The 18,995-nt window shown below is 40.3% G+C and overlaps 1 protein-coding gene across 2 annotated transcripts; it reads left to right on the top strand.

Annotated features, from left to right (window-relative positions):
• Window positions 1-1,709: 1,709 nt before the first annotated feature.
• slc35a5 (solute carrier family 35 member A5) lies at window positions 1,710-16,197 on the top strand. 2 transcript variants are annotated; one of them, XM_068330018.1, is made up of 10 exons: window positions 1,710-1,901; window positions 3,525-3,690; window positions 3,784-3,882; window positions 3,976-4,112; window positions 4,339-4,406; window positions 5,117-5,305; window positions 10,996-11,196; window positions 11,292-11,419; window positions 14,608-14,876; window positions 15,609-16,197. In XM_068330018.1, exons 2-10 carry the CDS (start codon window positions 3,564-3,566, stop codon window positions 15,672-15,674), a joined length of 1,284 nt encoding a protein of 427 aa, XP_068186119.1. In that variant the 5' UTR covers window positions 1,710-1,901; window positions 3,525-3,563; the 3' UTR covers window positions 15,675-16,197. The 2 variants fall into 2 exon arrangements, with proteins under 2 accessions (XP_068186119.1, XP_068186120.1); XM_068330019.1 differs by lacking the exon at window positions 1,710-1,901 and having other exon boundaries at window positions 1,915-3,690.
• The last annotated feature ends 2,798 nt before the right edge of the window (window positions 16,198-18,995 follow it).

The raw sequence follows: 18,995 nt of genomic DNA, 5'->3' as shown, positions 1-18,995 counted from the left end.
CCCAGTAGCGCTGTTCAGTCCTGCACAGCGCCGTCCGTTCGTCCAACTTGTTCGGTAGAGAGTTCACGTTCCCCATGATGACGGAGGGGACGGAGGGCTTGACTCGCCTCCGGTTAGCGGCTCTAGCCGTTAGTCTAGTCCTTTCAACGCGACCCGCTCGGCATCCGCGATATCTCCGTCGGAGCTCAGCGGGGATGAGATTGCGTGTTTCTGGGTCTCCTTTGACCCTCATGGACATCAACTCCTCCCTGGAGTACACTAGCATATTACTATACATTATCTAATTTTACGTTAAAAAAATACACGCAGAAACAGAAAAAAAACCGCAAAATTACGCAAACAAACTCGCTCTGAGCAAAGGAAACTGCAGCCTGCTCGCGCATGCGCAGAAGAACGAAGAAGAACGCAGAAGAACAAATACATATATATATATATATATATATATATACACACTGTAGATAAGCATGCGTTTGACTAACAAAGATACTAGAGTGTGCCATCTTAATTTCCCTTCGGGGATCATAATAAGTATTTGTTCGCCATTATTGTGTTCGCTCGTAACTGAGTTAGGCTGGTATAGCATTAAGGGTCTTGCCTAAGGACCCTCACTGGATAGTGTTCGCCATGACTGAGGTTCAAAACCACGCCCTCCTGCATTCCAGACCACACCCTCCTGCATTTGAGTAGGTTGACTGGATAGTCAACCTACTCGGATTCGAACACACGACCTTCAAATCAGTTATATAGATACATAAATAGATAGATAGATACAGATAGATACAGATAGATAGATATACTTCATTAATCCCAGAGGACATTGCACATATCCACTGCTCAGGCATGCATAATGAATAAATACTGGATAAACACCAGGAGAAAAAGAAATACTGACACAACAGGACATACCACAAGACATACACTACACTAACAGACACATGCAGCACTAACATGACATATACTAAACTAAAATATAAACAGTATAAAATATAATGAAAAGTGAAAGTGAAGGTGAAGATAGCAGGAGGCCCACGTGGTGGGTAAGGTACACCCTTCTTACACTGTAATGTACGTCATTATCATTATCTAATGTCACAACATCACACAACCTTGGCCCCACTCCACTGCTGCACAGGCTGACATCCAATCTCCTCCCCTCCATTCAACTGCGTGCTGAACTCGCCACCTCCCCCCGCTCCTCCTGAGAGTCATTGTACCCCCTGATTGTATCCATCAGACGGTACAAGGCGCTGTGTGACAGCAGTCTGCCTCTGAAGGTGCTTCTCTGCAGGGGGTGGCTGGTGTTGCTCATATCAGAAAAGCTTTTATTGCCTTTTCTGTGTGTGTGTGTGTGTGTGTGTGTGTGTGTGTGTGTGTGTGTGTGTATACATATATTTATATACAGTACATATATTTATATACATACATACATACATACATACATACATACATACATACATACATACATACATACATACATACATACATACATGCACTGTATACACATGCATCCAGACACACAGACACAGAGACACAGAGACACACAGACACACACACACACACACACACACACACACACACACACACACACACACACACACACAGACACACACACACACACACACACACACACACACACACACTAATAATTAATAACTGATCAATCAAACTTTACTTTTATAGTCATAACGTGGGAACGACTTTCTTCGCTTGGCCCCTGTGGAGGGAAATCACGTGTTCAGATCTAACTTCATCAGGTCTGAGTCAGAGGATGTGCCGGAGTGTGACGTCAAAGCGTCGTTTTATGTCAGTGCGCCTGCGCAGAGAATCCAGGAAGTAACGCAATTCGTCAGAAAACACGATACAGTACTTGAATTATGTCTTAAAAGAAAGAACCATAATCAGTAAGTCGGATTTCTTTTCACGTGTCCTTTGCGCTGGTTCGGTTCGTTCGGTGTTTGATTCGGGGTCTGTGGCTCCAAACGACCAGACGGGTTCGGATAACGGGAACGCGTCCGTCAGCTGTTGGATCCTCCGGTCCGTGTGTGTGACAGCCCGCGTCCAGCAGCTGTTCCACAGAATCTATGGAGCGGTCCGGGAAACCTCAGATACATGTTAAGGAGTGTGGCCACGTCACTGCGTCACGGTCCAGGTCTTCAGTTCCGTCCCCCGGTGGTCCGGGGTTTGTCCGCAGCGGAGCTCAATGGTCGTCAATGGTCGTCATTGACCCACATGTATTCACATTGATACACATTGATCCACACTGATCCACATTGATCCACATTGATCCACACTGATCCACATTGATACACACTGATCCACATTGATACACATTGATACACATTGATCCACATTGATACACACTGATCCACAATGATCCACATTGATACACATTGATACACATTGATACACATTGATCCACATTGATACACACTGATACACACTGATCCACCTTGATACACACTGATACACACTGATCCACATTGATCCAGTTTCCAATCATGCCTTTGTTCGAATCCTTCCAGATAAGGTTATTAAAGTTTGTCTTTGGCGTCAGAATTTATAGTCTTGACATTTATTAATATGAAAAAGTAAATGACGCAATGCTGAAATGTACATTTATTAAAAATAAAAGGTAATGTTTTGTAAATGTGTAAAATTCTGGGCATGGTTCCGTCCATACATGGCCCCTCTCTTCTTTGTTTCCTGTAACACTGAAACAGGTTTATGGTCAACAAACAAACCACAGTCTGTTTACTCCCTTCTGTGTAGACATTTAACATTCAACAGATTTGTACTGACCTCTGCTCCTCCTTACGCTTCCCAACCAGTTTAATGAACTCACCTGGACATCAGAACCCTAAAGGCTCAATTAAAGCAGTCAGACCAGGATCTCCGTAAATCCAACTAAAACTAAAAACTAATCATGAAACTGGTGAACAGAGCACTGCACATCGATTTGGTGTTCAATAGCATTAGTTTTAGCAACGTATAATTGAAGAAATGTGCTGTTAAATTTATTTGCAATTTCAACTTTTGAGATAAGTGTTGATTTTTGATTTCCATACTAAATATGTTCTGTATATAGTAAGAGTGAGGGGCTAATTTCTCCAAGAGGGACAATAAAGTGCATTTTTCTTCTTCCTCTTTTTGTTATTTCATAGTCGGACGTGATGAAACATCTGAGTTCTCTAGTTAGCCGGCTGTTAAAAAAATCTACTTGAAGACTTAAATATTCATGACTATTATTGGTTCTTGGGAATAAACCATCTTTATATCTCAAACCCCCTGATGGACTATATCATGAGGTGTCAACTGTTCATTTGTTCTTTGACGGGTGAACACTGATGGACGCCCTACTCGGTAGAACAGTTTTTATGATCTCTGTCCGGTTTTCCCTCAGTTAAGGCGTTAAAATCCAAGTGAAGTTTAGTCTGGCAGTCCTACGTTGATCTTTTGAATGTTGCATGTTTGCTGATACCTTTCACTGATCATCTTGAAAATGGACTGATTGAGGACGGTTTTAGTTTTTGGTCAGAGGTGCTGAGTCGCTCCAAGGGACAACCATGACATGCAGACGTTCCTGCCCGTGGCTCTGCTCGCGCTCGTCGGTCTACACCTTAGCCCTTGGCCTGGGTTTTGTCACTTTGGGAACTGGTCGTATCCTGCTGCTCAAATTCTCTACCAACAGCAGTGAGTGACACACTGGGACTTATTTTTTAAATTTAATTGTATTCAGTGTCTGACTTCAACATCTTGTTGACTGTTTTTATGGTCATTTTGCAGAGGGCAAGTATGACTTCCTGCCTGCATCTGTCAATCTACTGGCTGAGACCCTCAAACTGTTTTTCTGTCTGGTTATGTCGGTCAGGGTCATTGTCAGAGGTAATAACAGAATTCCGACATCTGCATCATTGTGTTCATATGACTGCCAGCGAATGTGGTGTGTTTATTTCCTGTTTTCGTCTCTTCCTGCAGAGCGACGGTCGTGTTGTGAAGAGCTGGGATGTTCCTCCAGTTCCTCTTTTCTAACTTCCCTGAAGTGGGCGGTTCCAGCTTTCCTTTACTTTCTTGACAACATTATCATCTTCTATGTGATGACCTACCTGCAGCCTGTTAGTTAAATATTTTGTTATATGAAAATTAACGGAAATATTATGTGCTGACTTTATGGGTTTTGCAAGAAATACATTACAGTTATCCAACATTAAATTACGTTGTCCATGTTGAAACCCCTTTAGGAAATTTGTGAAAAACAGTTACATTCTCACACCCTATTTGAAAAAAAGTCTTGTAGATATCTGCTATTACTTGAAACTAAAGTCGTCTTTCTCTTCTCAGGCCATGGCAGTGTTGTTCTCCAACTTTGTGATCCTGATCACAGCCATACTCTTCCGTGTTGTTTTGAAGTAAGTGACATATTTCTCAACTGTGCAACGTCAGGTTCATGTGTGTGGCTGTCGGTACAAGACTTGTCCATGTGAGATCCTTCTGTCTTAGCTCAGTAGTACAACAGTGTTGTCTTCAAAGCTTAGGTAACTTATTTTTACAGTTCTTGAAAATTATCTCATGTCAACCCAGTTTCACAATATATCTTCAGCAAACAGCAGGATCATCAGATAACTTTTGTGTTCTTCTTAACGGATTGGTGATTGAATGAATATGAAATGATTGAATAATGAGGCTCCAGCAAAGCAGAACTAACTTTGATTGATTACGGTCATCTCCTGCACAAGAAGATGGTTGGGTGGATGGATGGATGGATGGATGAGAATGCTCTTCGCTTTTCACTTCACAAATTCATTGAGGAAGCTGTAAACTGTATAGTGCAAATATGAATAGAACCTATGGCTAGAAAACGATTCTTGAACTGAACAGACGTCTTCTTCTCACAATAAAACAGTGACTGCATATATTTTAAAAGAGTAAAAAGAGTAAAAAGTTTTCATTAAATATTTGTCTTATTTTACGTCTATGTCTTTTGTTTTTCTCATCAGTAGTTGTAAATATAAATTGGTTCAATATTACAGCTTTGGTTCAATATTAATAGCTCTGCTGAACACGTATTTTCCTGTTGCCATCCCTGAAACTTGGATTTTTATCTTCAACTTTTCTTCAGGAGGCAGCTGTCCTGGGTTCAGTGGGCAGCTTTAGTGGTCCTCTTTCTAGCGATTGTTTCCTTGACAACAGGAACTGGGAGCAAACAAAGTGCTATAGCTGTTCCAGGTCTTCACTCAAATCCCCTTTCCACCCCTTCTAACAGCTGCATATTCTATACGGAGCTGATGGAACAGATGAAGAATAACAGGTACTGTGAATGTATGGATGAGTGAATGTAATGACTCCAGGGATGTATGAACAGCTGATCAATAAAATTACTTCATGGACACCAAACACCAATAATAATGTCTCATTTTAGAATGACATTTTATACTTGAACTATTCTTGTTATATTCTGCGTACATTACCCACAATGCAACTCAACTGCTTGAAGGTCAGTTGGAATCTCAGGTTTCCTTTTTTGCTAGTAACTCATCATATAGCTTTAGAGGTCTGCTCAGTGATCTTTTTTTGAATTCCAGAGTGAAGTGAGATCACGCAAAACGTTTTATCAGACATTATGACTTTCATGTGTACAGATGGTGGAATTGTTTGGTTTTTTTAATTTTAAGAAAATTAAAGAGTTTTTAGTGACAAGGATTTTAGATTTCAGGACACAATATCCATGAATAAGAATATACCTCGTATAAATACATGATCTGGGTGATCCAACCACAGCGCTGGGCTGTTCACTTCTTGTAGTATTGTGCTTTCCAACATGTCCTTCATGGTTATTTCTAATTGAATGCCACTTATCTGCATCTTTAAATTAGAAATGTATAAATTTACAAAAATGGAAACATAGAAATAGCATGGTGTACTGTTAACAGTCTGGAGAAAGTCACAATGAAATTCCACCTATCTTATTACATATGGTGTGTAAATGAGCACCTAAAATTACAGGGATGCATCAAGGTGATGTTTTGATACAATTAATGAAATAACCCTATGTTTTTTCATTTGTCCCAATTACAAGCTTTTGAAAATAGTTAAAGATTTGTCAGACAGTGTTTCACAAAGTGTAGAGAACTCAAGGAGTTCAAAGAGAGGTTAGTGATTTTAACATCTCTAAATGACCATGCACGCAGAGTTGACAGTGATACAGCCAATAAATGACACTTTTGATAAGGTGAATTTTTCTTAAAGCACAAATTACATAGACTCTGTTTTTGCCATTTTCAAAAACTTTCTCCCAGTCTAAAATGTTTATTTTTATATTGCGATGACAAGTTCAGTGGTAAAATGAGTTGAAATAGACAGCGTTAACCAATGCCTGCTGCTGACTGTGTCAGGTACGAGAACACAAACAAGCAACTTACATTACAATAAACAAACATTAAAAAAGTAGAAATCAGAGTGCGATCCATTTTGTCTTTTTTTTTTTCCATGTTGATTAAAATGACATCAGTTGAGTCCAGTCCTTCAGGAGTTGATGGCATCCGCACCGCTGAAAGAATATGGCTATGTGAAGCCTTAGACTTCTCTATGTGGTCTGGGTGATGAGATGCCAAATACATCTTCAGTGTATTCACTCATACAAAATAAATGAATAAACATACAAATACAGGGTTCACAAATGAACCCTGTATCTGTGATGGATCTTCAGGACATAAACCAATAAGCCATAAGATTGAGACTACTGACATATGAAGTGAATAACACTCATTATCTCTCATGATGACATGCAGCAAATGAATATTTAGCCTTCACAATTGATGGGTTAGAAGAAAAATGGCCAATCATAAAGATCTCTGCGAGTTTAACAACAACCAAATTCTTTTGGCTTGATTAGTGGTCCCTAACCCCCGGGCCGCAGACTGCTACCAGTCCATGGGTCAATTGATGCGTGGGTGACATGCTCACATTCTTAAAGGGACGCTCCATAACTACTAAACTGAAACTCCCAAGTATGCAAAACAAAGTACAAACGTTCTTGGAAATTTTCTTTGCGCAGGATAAAGAGACAATGAGGAGAAAGAAGAACAACCTACGACTTCAAAGAAAAAGAAAGCTGCAAAATGTTAAGTTTTATGCTGGTCGTATTATTTTGTTATACAAAAATCCGTCATTACTCACAGTTAATCAGAGTTCATTTTACCTCAAGAAAGTAAAAAAAGAATTGTGCATCCGATCATTACGTTTATGCATCCTAAAAGTAATAACAGAATATACAGTAGAAGCCATATGCAAGGACTGAGTTTTACAAATAATACAATATAAAAACAAATTGTTAATTTTAATGATTTTATTGCTAACGACGTCATAACTGTTTAAGTAAATAGAAAAAAAATAAAAATTATATAATTTATCAAAATGTTAAAGCCAGGTGGTCATTCTTAAAAATAAAAAAAAAGTTTTAGAAATAAAGATGTAATACAGTTTTTTTTTTCTATTTTGCTTTTCCTCAATAATTTTCTTTCCTGTGGACACTGCACCAAGCTGGAACAGCCTTCTCCACACACAAATACATGTAGTTTTCTCCATCGGTATCATTGTGTCTCAACCACAGAAATAATCGTGTCCATTGCAGTACAATGTTTGGATTTTTGCAGGTTTTTGCTTGTCTTTTTCCCTGTCCTTATTCGAACTGTCCACAGTATTACCTGTCTCTTTTTTCTTCATTAAGTTTTGATTGGTTTTTATTCAAAAAAGCACTCGTTGTCACTTGGTTGTTCTCCAACTTTTGCATCTTTTTAGGAGGTATATTGATACTAACTCCTCGCTCTCACTACAGTGTGTAAAATGAGCAGACGTCGTGCTACTGTTTTATAAGGCTGAATCCTGAATCTCGCGCGAGATCAAAACATAATGGCGATTTCCGGGTTCCAAATTCAAGCAGAGAATTGGATAAATTGTGAATACTTTTGTTGAATGTAAGTACATTATCCCCAATATTATATTGCGGTAAAAGGTGGCATCGAATTTTTCATTGCAAGTGTTTAAAGCTTGTGTCCCATCACATTGTCTGATGATCATGCGTATCTGTCAAAAAATGTGCATCAAAGACGCAAGGATGTACGCTAACAAGAACACTATTTAATGTGTTCCAGGACCACCCGCAAAAAACGATAATCCACGATATAGTGACCAAATATTTATTTTATTATTTACTTATAATTTAAATGTTTATGAACCCTTTCCATACTGATATTAAACTAGCAGCAAGTTTGGAAGCCATTGCAATGGTTTCACAAAAATAATAAAATTCCACTTCACAAGGCAAAAGAAAACTTGCAGGAGTAGCTGTGAGTCTCAGAACGCAATGCACACACGGATGCCAATAGCATGTGCATACGGTCTCACTTGACCGTATGCACATGCTCCTGGCCTCTCGTTCTCTCCCTTGTCCTCAATGAGATGAAACTTACAGTACACCTAATCAAGGAAAATATATATATAATTTTAAAAATCTGTGATGTAGTGAAGCTGCACATCTTGAAGTGTAAATAAGCGAGGGAATACTGTATTCATCTATCACACCTTAAAAGCTGGTCCCTTTGTCTGACATTAAACGGTCCATGGTGTAAAAAGGTTTGGGTATCACTGGGTTAGACGACTGGATCAGAGCATCTCCAGAACTCTAGCTTATGGGGGACAACAACAGTGGTCAATATCAGAAGTGGTCAAAGGAGGGAAGAGCGTTGAACCAGCACCAGGGTCAATCAATCATCAATCAAGTTTTATTTATGAAGAGCTTAATCACGTCAACAGACATTCAAAAGTTTTTTGAGAGGCAGAGGAACCCAACAGAACTTTCCAGAGCAAGTATAAGTGACGGCGGTGGGAAAAAATTCCCTCATTGAGGAAGAAACTCCGGGCAGGACACCAGGCTCTGGAGGGCGGTAATTTGTCTTGACCAGCTGGGTGGAAAAGAAATACAGTGAAGAAAAGGACAGGGTAAAAGGAAGAAAGAGACAATGGAAGATAGGCCAGATAGGTGTGAATGGAGACTTGGAGAGAGATGTCGGAGACAAGGAGTAACAGAGAGGGTCAGAGAGAAGAAGGGGAGGTGCTCAGTGTGTCTTGATGTTGAGTCTCCAGCAGTGTAGGTCTATAAGAAAAAGAACTTAGCAACAACTCAGGTTGGTGGAGACTCTTTGCCCCAAGTGGAGGATTTCAAGTATCTTGGGATCTTGTTCACGAGTGAGGGAAAGATGGAACGTGAGATTGATAGACAAATTGGTGCAGCTTCCGCAGTGATGCGGTCGCCGTATAGGTCTGTCGTGGTGAAGAAGGATATGAGTCGCACGACAAAGCTCTCTATTTACTGGTCAATCTATGTTCCTACTCTCACCTATGGTCATAACCTTTGGGTCATGACCGAAAGGACAAGATCCTGGATACAAGCGGCTGAAATGAGTTTACTGCGTAGAGTAGCTGGGCCCACCCTTACAGTAGAGATAAGGCGAGGAGCTCAGTCACCAGGGAGGAGCTCAGAGTAGAGCTGCTGCTCCTCCACTTTGAGTGGAGCCAGCTGTGGTGGCTTGGGCATCTGTTTTGGATGCCTCCTGGACGCCTCCCTGGGGAGGGGCATGTCCTACCAGGAAAAGACCTCGGGAAAGACCTAGGACATGCTGGAGGAACTATGTCTCTCGGCTGGTCTGGGAACACCTTAGGATCCCCCCCTGAGGAGCTGGAAGAGGTGTCTGGGGAGAGGGAAGTATGGGCATCCCTCCTGAGACTGTTGCCCCCGCGACCCGACCCCTAATGACCTGTTGAAGATGGATGGATGGATGGATGGAAGTTAGCAGTTGCCTTAATTGTAAAATTTTTGAAAAAAGAATCATTTTCAGTCTACTCTTAAATAATGAGCCTCATGGGTCATGCGTCACTGAGGCTCATTAATGCATATGTTGGAGCTGAAGAGCTGAAGACCGTAATGCTGGTTCTGACGGAAAGGTATCACAATACATTTTGCGCACAGTTTGTCGTGATTGTTGCTGCAGAAGAAGAACTAACACAATAACCTCTAGTCATCCCACAATGGGGATTTCCCCCCCCATCTCATTTTATCTAATGTTTTGTACACCTCTATAGGCCTTCAATACAACATGCACTGTATGCATGTAGTGGAGAGAGATGTTGGAGTGATGGGGGATCAATGGGTTCAGTACCTTTTGTCAAGGGTACCTCAGAAGTGCTCAGTAGGTGAATTGACACATCGGCCTGACTAGTCCATTCATTCTATCATGTGTTCTGGTCGTTAACCAGCCTCTGGTACCTAACCCAAGCCTCCAAGGGACTATGCTACCACCACTTTGGGCAAAGTTCCACTGGGAAATCTTGTGCCCTGCTGTCCATGTGGATGTATTACTTTGATATGTACCAACTGCCTAAGCATTGTTGTACATCATAGACATTTTTTCATGGAAATGCATTCTCTGGTGGTAGTGGTCTCTTTCAGCAGAATAATGTGCCTTGCTACAAAGCAAAAATGGGTCAGGATGATTTGAAGAACACAAAAATTTGAGGTGTTAACTTGGACTCAAATTTGCCAAGATCTCAATCAATCAAGCACATGTGGAATGTGATGGACGAATAAATATGATCCTTAGAAGCCCCACCTCTAACTTAAAGGATCTGCTGTTAATGTTGTGGTGCCAGATACCACAGCACACCCTCAGAGGTATGCTGTAGTCCTTGCCTCGACAGGTAAGTGCTGTTTTGGCAGTCCAAAGGGGACCTAAATGGCATAGGGCAGGTAGTCATAATGTTATGGCTAATGGGTGTATGTCATCACCGGTTATGAAAAGAACCTATACATTAGGGTTTCATATCGGTATTAATGAATACTCTAATTATTACCCAGGCTACAGAGAGACCATACAATATTTTCCAACTCACAGCTGATCAAACTCTGCTTTATTTCTCATCTTCACTTATTGTTTCATACCACAGTGCCAGCGGATCATGGCAGTTATCCATGCCTGGGCAGGCCTGGAGAGACAAGATAGTTGGGAAGCTTCGGTCTCTGGGTGTAGGTCACCTCCTGATCCTCATCCAGTGCTTTATCTCTGCCATGGCTAATATCTACAATGAAAAGATACTCAAAGAAGGAGACCAACTTACTGAAAGCATCTTCATCCAGAACAGTAAATTGTGAGAGAGGAAAACAAGAGGCGAGATGACACTGACACATAGCCGAATTAATGCCTTCTATTTTTATATTAACAATGTATTGCATGATTTTGCAGGTATGCATTTGGTGTGGTATTTAATGGTCTGACTCTTGGACTTGGTAGTGAGGCTCGAGGACTCACTGTGCACTGTGGTCTCCTCCATGGACATAACATCTACTCCCTGGCTCTGGTGCTGGTCACTGGTGAGTTAAAAGTATATAAGTAATGTATTAGTAACGGACCCATTTTGGGTCAGGAGAAAGGTGCCCTCACTCCATTACAAACAAAAGACTCTTCAGGAAAGCTCTCGAGTCTTCAAGAGTCTTAACCAAAGGTGGCTGTAGACTATTGTTTTTAGACCTATCTTCAGTGATGTTATGTAATATTGTGTTAATGTTTGAAATATGGCATGTGATTTCCTAGCTTTGTGTTTTTGAAACAGTGTTAAGTTTTATTAATGTGAGTATGCATTGGTTCTGAGCAATTGTTTCTGTGCCCAATACACTGCTTATAACTAGAAGATGCTGGTCTGAATAACTAAACGCACCTGGAGTCTTAGTCACGGTGGCTTTAAATGAGTCAATTTTTTAGTAAATTGTATAAAATAAAATATTCTATTTGTTTATTAAAAATAGGCTATCATTAAAACACTATGTGCTATTTGTTGTTTTTCCACAATACAAGGACAGAGAAAAGAGTCTTTGGGAGACGAAGACTGTAGATCAGTGAGGTAATGATAGAGACGGAGAGAGCAGCATTTAGGCCATGAAGCCAAAGCAGGAGGATCTGAACAATATAGAACCAAAATTATTCAGAGAAGAAATGCTACATTCTGTTTTACCTGAGACTGTTTGGTGACAAATCTCAGACAGGATGTATTTGTGAATGGTGATGGCTAAAATTGGAAAAAAGATACTCAGTATTCTACAGACAATATACGAACACTTGGATCTTGGTAAAACTTAAAACCTCTTAATGTCCTCCGTTCTCAAATCCTTGTTCAGAGAAGCAGTGGACAACATGATCTTATCCCAGCCTTTCTAAAACATGCTGCTAGCATCAAATTCTAAATGAGGATATCATTTTCAAAAATAACATTTTTAGTGTTGTGATTGTGGTATCTTCCATTAAAGGTCCCATATTATACTCTTTTTTAGTCAATGTCACAGCTGCCAGACGTCCAGCGTCACTGTATTTTAATTGTGTTGCCTCAAACTGAATTTCAGCACCATAAAAGTTGTCAAATCAGCCCTACTGAGAACAGGCTGTTTCTGGCCCTGCATCATTAATTGTTAATGAGCTTCGTCTGTCAATGCCTTCCTTGCTTGTTATGCGACCCTCATACAGAGATGATGTGGTTAACGGTAGAACTACTATTGTACCTTTGATCATACATTTAGGATCTTGTAGGCTCAGGATACATAATAGCGTTTTGATCTTTCTCTTGTTGTGGACTGGTTTGTTCTATATGGGAAGGAGGGGTGGGGGTTGATGTTGATCTTACTACATGGGTGTTTCAGGGTTTTTTGTTTGCTGCTATTGTCCCCCAAAAGTTATGTCTTTTGCACCTATTTTCAGTTAGATGAAATGTGTGCCATTATTGTTTCTTAAATTTTACTTTGTTTGATTTTGGGGTGGTTATGGGTGGGTGTGCTTTATTGCCTAGCTGAAGTATTTATTTCTCATATATAGAGGACAGCGATGTGGTTGGAATTCCAATGATCTTAGAACAGACTTTTGCGATCTTCTCAAGACAGTTTCTGTTTGAAGGCTGACAGAGTGGAACTAGCAAGTTATGGAAAATGTGGAGATGCTCTCAAAGAAGGAGCAATAAAAAGCCAGCGGGATATTTTTGTTGACTTTAAAGGAATTGAGTTTCCTTTGGAGGTATTACCGCTGATAACATTTTCTGATTATCTCATCTGTGTTAGAATATGACATCATCTAACAGATATTTTTGATAACTACTTCAGCAGACTCACTTCTGCCCTTAGTCTAGCTTTAACTACTCTTTCCCATAACTTCATTGTATGGCTCATGAGCTTTATTCCTCTATAACAGGACATCTGTGGTGTAAATAATTTGCAGAAGTCCGGGAGAATTAGTCCATTACAGTGAACTGCATCCCCTGCAGACCCACTTATCATTTTAACGCCGAACGTATGCTATTATTCTGTTACAACGGGATCGTTGTAGCTAAACAGTGCTAAACTTTGACCTTAGCAGTTGATCTAGATGCAGGGCGCCACAAAAGCATCGGAAAAAGTGTCGGAAATGAAAGAAGAAATCAGGCTTAGCTGAACTCTCAATAAATATATACGAATAAAAAAGTGTAACAGAGGAAAAGACACGATAAAACATGTTATCACTGCTCTATGCACCGGCCGGTCAACCACAGGAGCAGCAACCAGGAACCCGAACTATGCCTCTTGGTTTGCCTGCGAACATTTTGGAACACCCCTGGAAGAGCTAGAAGAGCTTGTCTCCATGACCTGGCCCCAGATAAATGGTAGAAGATGGATGGATTGATGGATGAATGGATGGATGGACGGATGGATGATGTTTTTCATTAAGACCTTTGATTGTGAGTGGTTAAACCCAAGAACTGTGTTATGCTGGCATACTCCAGTGAAAGAGTTGGTCTCCTCTTGGAGACTTCAGGATATACTTCTCACAAATATTTCTTATATATGTCATCCAAGGTTTGGTGCTATTATTAAATATGTGATTCAGACGTGTTGTAACTCCCAGAAATTATGGGCTATTTTATGTCTATGACATCTGGACTCCTAATATTAAAAAACAAGCTATATCTAGAACAGAGACCCATTATTTTTTGCAGTGCGAGAAAAAAGGCACATCATTTTTTTCTTAGTGCTTAAGACAGTCCTTAGAGCCAATCATGTCCTGTGGGATTAGCCAATGAAACAGCACCCCTTTCATAACGTTGTTACAGTCATAGGAACTTTGCCTATAGTTTTTATACTCTTCTGCTGAAGGCCTCTTACAAGGACCTCCCCTGAAACAAACTGTGGAGAAACAATGTCCAAAGCTGATACCTGCTTTTACTTTGGAGTTGGTCTGGACACTTAGCTGGTCTATTTTAATCCAAATCCACCTACATCACCTCTGCTATCAAATTTAAATACTGGCTAATTTGTTTATGTTCCTGCCAAAGGGAGCATATTGACAAGTATACCTTTCCGTCCGACCAAATGAAATGGGTAACATTCTTTCCACATCTCTGAAACACTAAACTGAGTTCAATGAAATTGTTACAGATACTTTGTATTGGTACTTAATGTGTGCATCACAAAGTAGTCCAGTTGTGCAGGAAAATTTTTTTAAAAGATGCATTTGAGAACCCCATCTCTCTCTGTCTTCTCTTCAGCTGCTCTGGGTTTGTCTGTGGCCTTCATCTTGAAATTCAGAGATAACATGTTCCATGTGATGACAGGCCAGATCACCACTGTTCTGGTCACTGCCATGTCCCTCTTCCTCTTCGATTTCCGACCTTCTCTGCAATTCTTCCTCCAAGCTCCCATGGTCCTGCTGGCCATCTTTATCTACAATGCCAGTCGGCCCAAAGATCCAGAGTACAGCTTGCATCAGGAAAATCTACGAGTCATCAATGGAGAGGTGTTCGAGCGATCCAGAGGGGTAGGGAGCAAACCAGAAATCATGCAACCACCACACTCCTTTTCTCACAGCCACTCAGCTATCCCATGTTTAACCTCTACTTCTGCTCACATACACCAAGCTGTGTTCTGGAAACATGACTTTCTTTTCTCCCCAAAATTATTTTAACAGAAGCAAACCTGATTCCCTTTAAAGGAAACAACATTCAGACACGTGGCCTTTAGTCATTTTCATTCTTTCTGTTGGTTTTTGAAAGAAGGAGCTATTATTTCAAACCGGTCCTTATAGAGGCCTTCTTGATTACTGTCCCAGAATTGGAAAACTAGTGTCCAACTTGTATCCTCTGCCCAGCAAAAAGTGGCACAGCATTCAACACAAGTGGTATTGCTATCTCTGTTACTGCCTGGCTGATGAAGTTCACTTTTCCATTTATGCACTTAATTAGGCAACAATTGTATTTGCGCTGTTAAGCTACTGTGCCTGGCATAGAAATGGCACAGAGTTTGTGACACTCGGTTTCTGTTACTAAGGGATTGCTAATAGTTTCCTCAGTAATTGTGTACTATTTCATGTTTTCCCCATTAGCTTTTAATAAGAAAAATCTTTTTTAAAATCAGACTGATGGTACATCAGTTGGACCCCACTTAAGCATGCAGGAACATGCAGCAGCACATCCTCTGAAAAATATACAGTATATGCAGTGCTTGCAGTTCATGCATACTGATTTTCTCATTCTTTATTTTGTTGTTGTAGGACGGCGAAGAACTAGAGCTCCTGACAAAGCCCATCTCAGACAGTGAATCAGAGGAGTCTTTGTAAATCTAACTAGCTGACATGAAGAAGATCCTCACTGTGGATTTTGAATTGTACCGTGTATCTCTAGACACAGGAGCCGTATGTTCTTAGATTCTCTTTGGCAAAACTTTTACTTGAATGACTGTTGAGGGCTAACAATGAATAACCCCATGAGTGTACTGTAGGATAAACTCATCAAACACTTATGATAGAGAAGATGGTTGAGAAGATGGTTGTTTCTATGGAAATGTAGCTGTGTTTTATGAGTGTTGCCATTTGATCTGTGCCATTGTTAGGAATGCATGGGATTGGTAAGATTAGAAGCCACATGGTTTCACACATTTTGTTAATATTGATTTTCTGTAAATAAGTATTTATTCAACATGCAGCCGATATTTAAAGAATGTGAAAAATTTATGACCATGTAATTTTAATGGCTCAGTATTGATGATTTACAACTGTGAAATACTCTGAAATGTCTTTATTTTCAGACAATGTTTTTTGACATGTGGAAATATTCAGTTTATTCTGAAATAAACTGCATATGAATTACCATGAATATGAATGTGTGCCGAACATGTAAAATATGGGTGACCTGTAGGAAACGCATTGAAGTAGAGGTTCACACCGGACCAGAAGCTGCAGACAGCTCCGTATTTATTTTTTGAGGTTTTTAAAAAAAAAGTTTTTTCAGCTCATTTTCAATCACTCTTACCTCCTTTTCGACTGCTGTGAGGCTTCTTGAAGTGGTCAACATGCATTTGCTGTGCATTTACACTACAGTAATCACTCATTACTTGTGGTTAATTCGTACCAGAACCACCCGTGATAATTAAATTTTGCGGTATAGCAACAAACTATTATTATTATTAAACATTTATGACCCCTACCCATACTGATATTAAACCACGTTATATCTGTACTACCTTTTCCCACACTCTTACAAACTATTTAAAACACTTTTGTATTAAAGAAAAGTCATAGGAGGAACCGTCAGTCTCGGAACGCAGCGCACCCATGGAAGCTGTCAGCCAACAGTATGACTACCGACTAAAAGTCTGTGATGTAGTGAAGCCATGTATCTTGAAGTGCAAATAAGCAAGGGATTACTGTATATAATTTGTTAGTTTTGACAAAATCTATGATAATGATCTACTTGGAAATTTTAGGTATTTTTTTATAAGAAGTCAATTTCAAAGTATTTACATAATGAATTATTGAGAGGCTTTGCCATTACCTAATTGAGACTCTTTGTAATTTCATTAATAAGTGTACGGTAATTGAAGATGTTGCTAGAACTTTCAGTTCAGTCAGCAGTCAGTCTGTGATGAAGTCACTAGGTCCCTGATCTTTCCAGTCAAGAGTATGACATAACTTGAATGCTGCTCTGTAGAGTATGTTTTAATCCTTAATGTCTGGTTAATCTTTGTGACCTATGTCAAATCCTAGAGCAAAGACATTTTGGGTAATTTTTCCTTTAAAATAAACACACAATGCATGAAAGAAAACACATTACAGTATTTTCCACACTATAAGGCGCACCCTCAAAAATGTGTTCTATAATTTATTTCATATATAAGGCTCACCGGATTATAAGGCACACACAATAAAAAATAAATAACATTTATTTAACAAACTGCAACCGCTGTAGCTGCGCAATCCCTCCACTAGATGGAGCCGCGCTGCTCAGACAGTCATGATTTCATTCATGACTTCCTGACTACCTTTGAATGGCCCCTATTGTTATGTCAATAAGCCATTCTGAGCCTCATCAAGGAAACCTGATCACTTGATCACTTTGCCATCTTAGAAAGAAGTCAACACGCATATTAAAAAACCTGACATTAAAAACTGGTTAAATTCCTTACGAGTGCAGTCAGTGCGAACAGAGCGGATTATTTCCTGATCTGAAGTTCGAAGCAGATATTTAAGCTCCGACGTTCATCTTCATTTATTAATTAAATATTGTTTCGATCGATCGGTAGTCCAGTCGGAGGTGAGGTGCAGCTATTTTCTGCTGTGTGTCCTAAACAATTTTTTTACTAGTTTTTAATGTCAGGTTGCTAATTTACTGGCAAATATGACGCTGTTTTACTCCTAGAACTGACTTTAACGTCGGTGTCTCACCGCCGTGACTCTCACCGCACGTCGCTGCAGACAGAATACACAAGCCTGAATGTGCCCCTCCGCCCCCCCAGAGCTATCAACTACATTTGTAAATCGATTGCAGCACACCAGGCACCTTTGTCTAGCAGTGACTGCTCTTGCAATTTCAGAAAAGGCTGGAAGTTCAGCTTTGAGGGTCTTTCATTCACCTTTATGCCAGTTTCTCCGTGTGTTTCCACAGACTGATAGAATGGACCGTCACTAGATTCCAGATGACAGCACAATGGCATTGTTAAGACCAATTCAGTTTAAAGTGGGTTATTTCCGACGCCAAATAGTGAGGAAATACTGAGATCAGTCAGTCAGTCAAACTTTATTAATAGAATTGTTGAAAGTTCCTTATGTTTTGCTACGTAACCACCGGTGCTCCTACAGTCTGCTCTACCGTCTGAGAGCAGCTCAGTCAGAGCCTGGACTTCGGTGACGCCCCTTGACTACCGTTGTTAGGGGGCGTGGGCCCGAGTGCCTTGTGAGGGGCTCCTCTGGTGGATGAGTGCGGCATGACTGGCGGCCAGACTGCCGGCTTTTTTTCAGCTATCATGTTTTTAACCAATATTAATATGAATATTAATCCATATATAAGACGCACCAGATTATAAGGCGCACTACGGGTTTATGAGAACATTTTAGGCTTTTAGGTGCGCCTTATAGTGCGGAAAATATGGAAGGTAAGAACAGTTAACCTGATTAAATGCAATCACATTTTTATGCCCGTAGGAGTGTGTGTGTGCATGGTTGTCTGTCTTTGTGTGTGGCTCCACGGTGCACTGGCAAAGTGTCCGGAGTGTCCCCCACCTCACGCCCTATGCCAGCTGAGATAGGCTCCAGCTCCCCGTGACCCGCTACGGCGGATAAAGTGGCAGAAAATGAATGAATGAAAATTGTTGTTCAAGCAAAATGGATAAAACAAGGATTTTAGGAAAGGAGGGTCATTTTTATGCCCCATCAAAGGGGGCATCTGTATGCAAGAAGTTGAACAGTGAGCAAAACATTTATGGACAGAATTAAATAAACTTTGTGGGGTATCTAAACGTTTTTCTAATGATGAAATCTAAAATCATTAAGCTGATGTTCACATTCTCTTACCATGCTGCTTTAACACAGGTTATAGGCCACCCCCAGAACTAGGTAGGGTTTTCCAGAAAGGATGCATCTGTGTCCCTGGACACAAACATTCTA

The sequence above is a fragment of the Antennarius striatus genome, chromosome 12, assembly GCF_040054535.1.
Source record: "Antennarius striatus isolate MH-2024 chromosome 12, ASM4005453v1, whole genome shotgun sequence".
Taxonomy (NCBI): domain Eukaryota; kingdom Metazoa; phylum Chordata; class Actinopteri; order Lophiiformes; family Antennariidae; genus Antennarius; species Antennarius striatus.
Note: the sequence above shows the minus strand (reverse complement) of the source record. Positions and strands in the feature narration are given on the sequence as shown.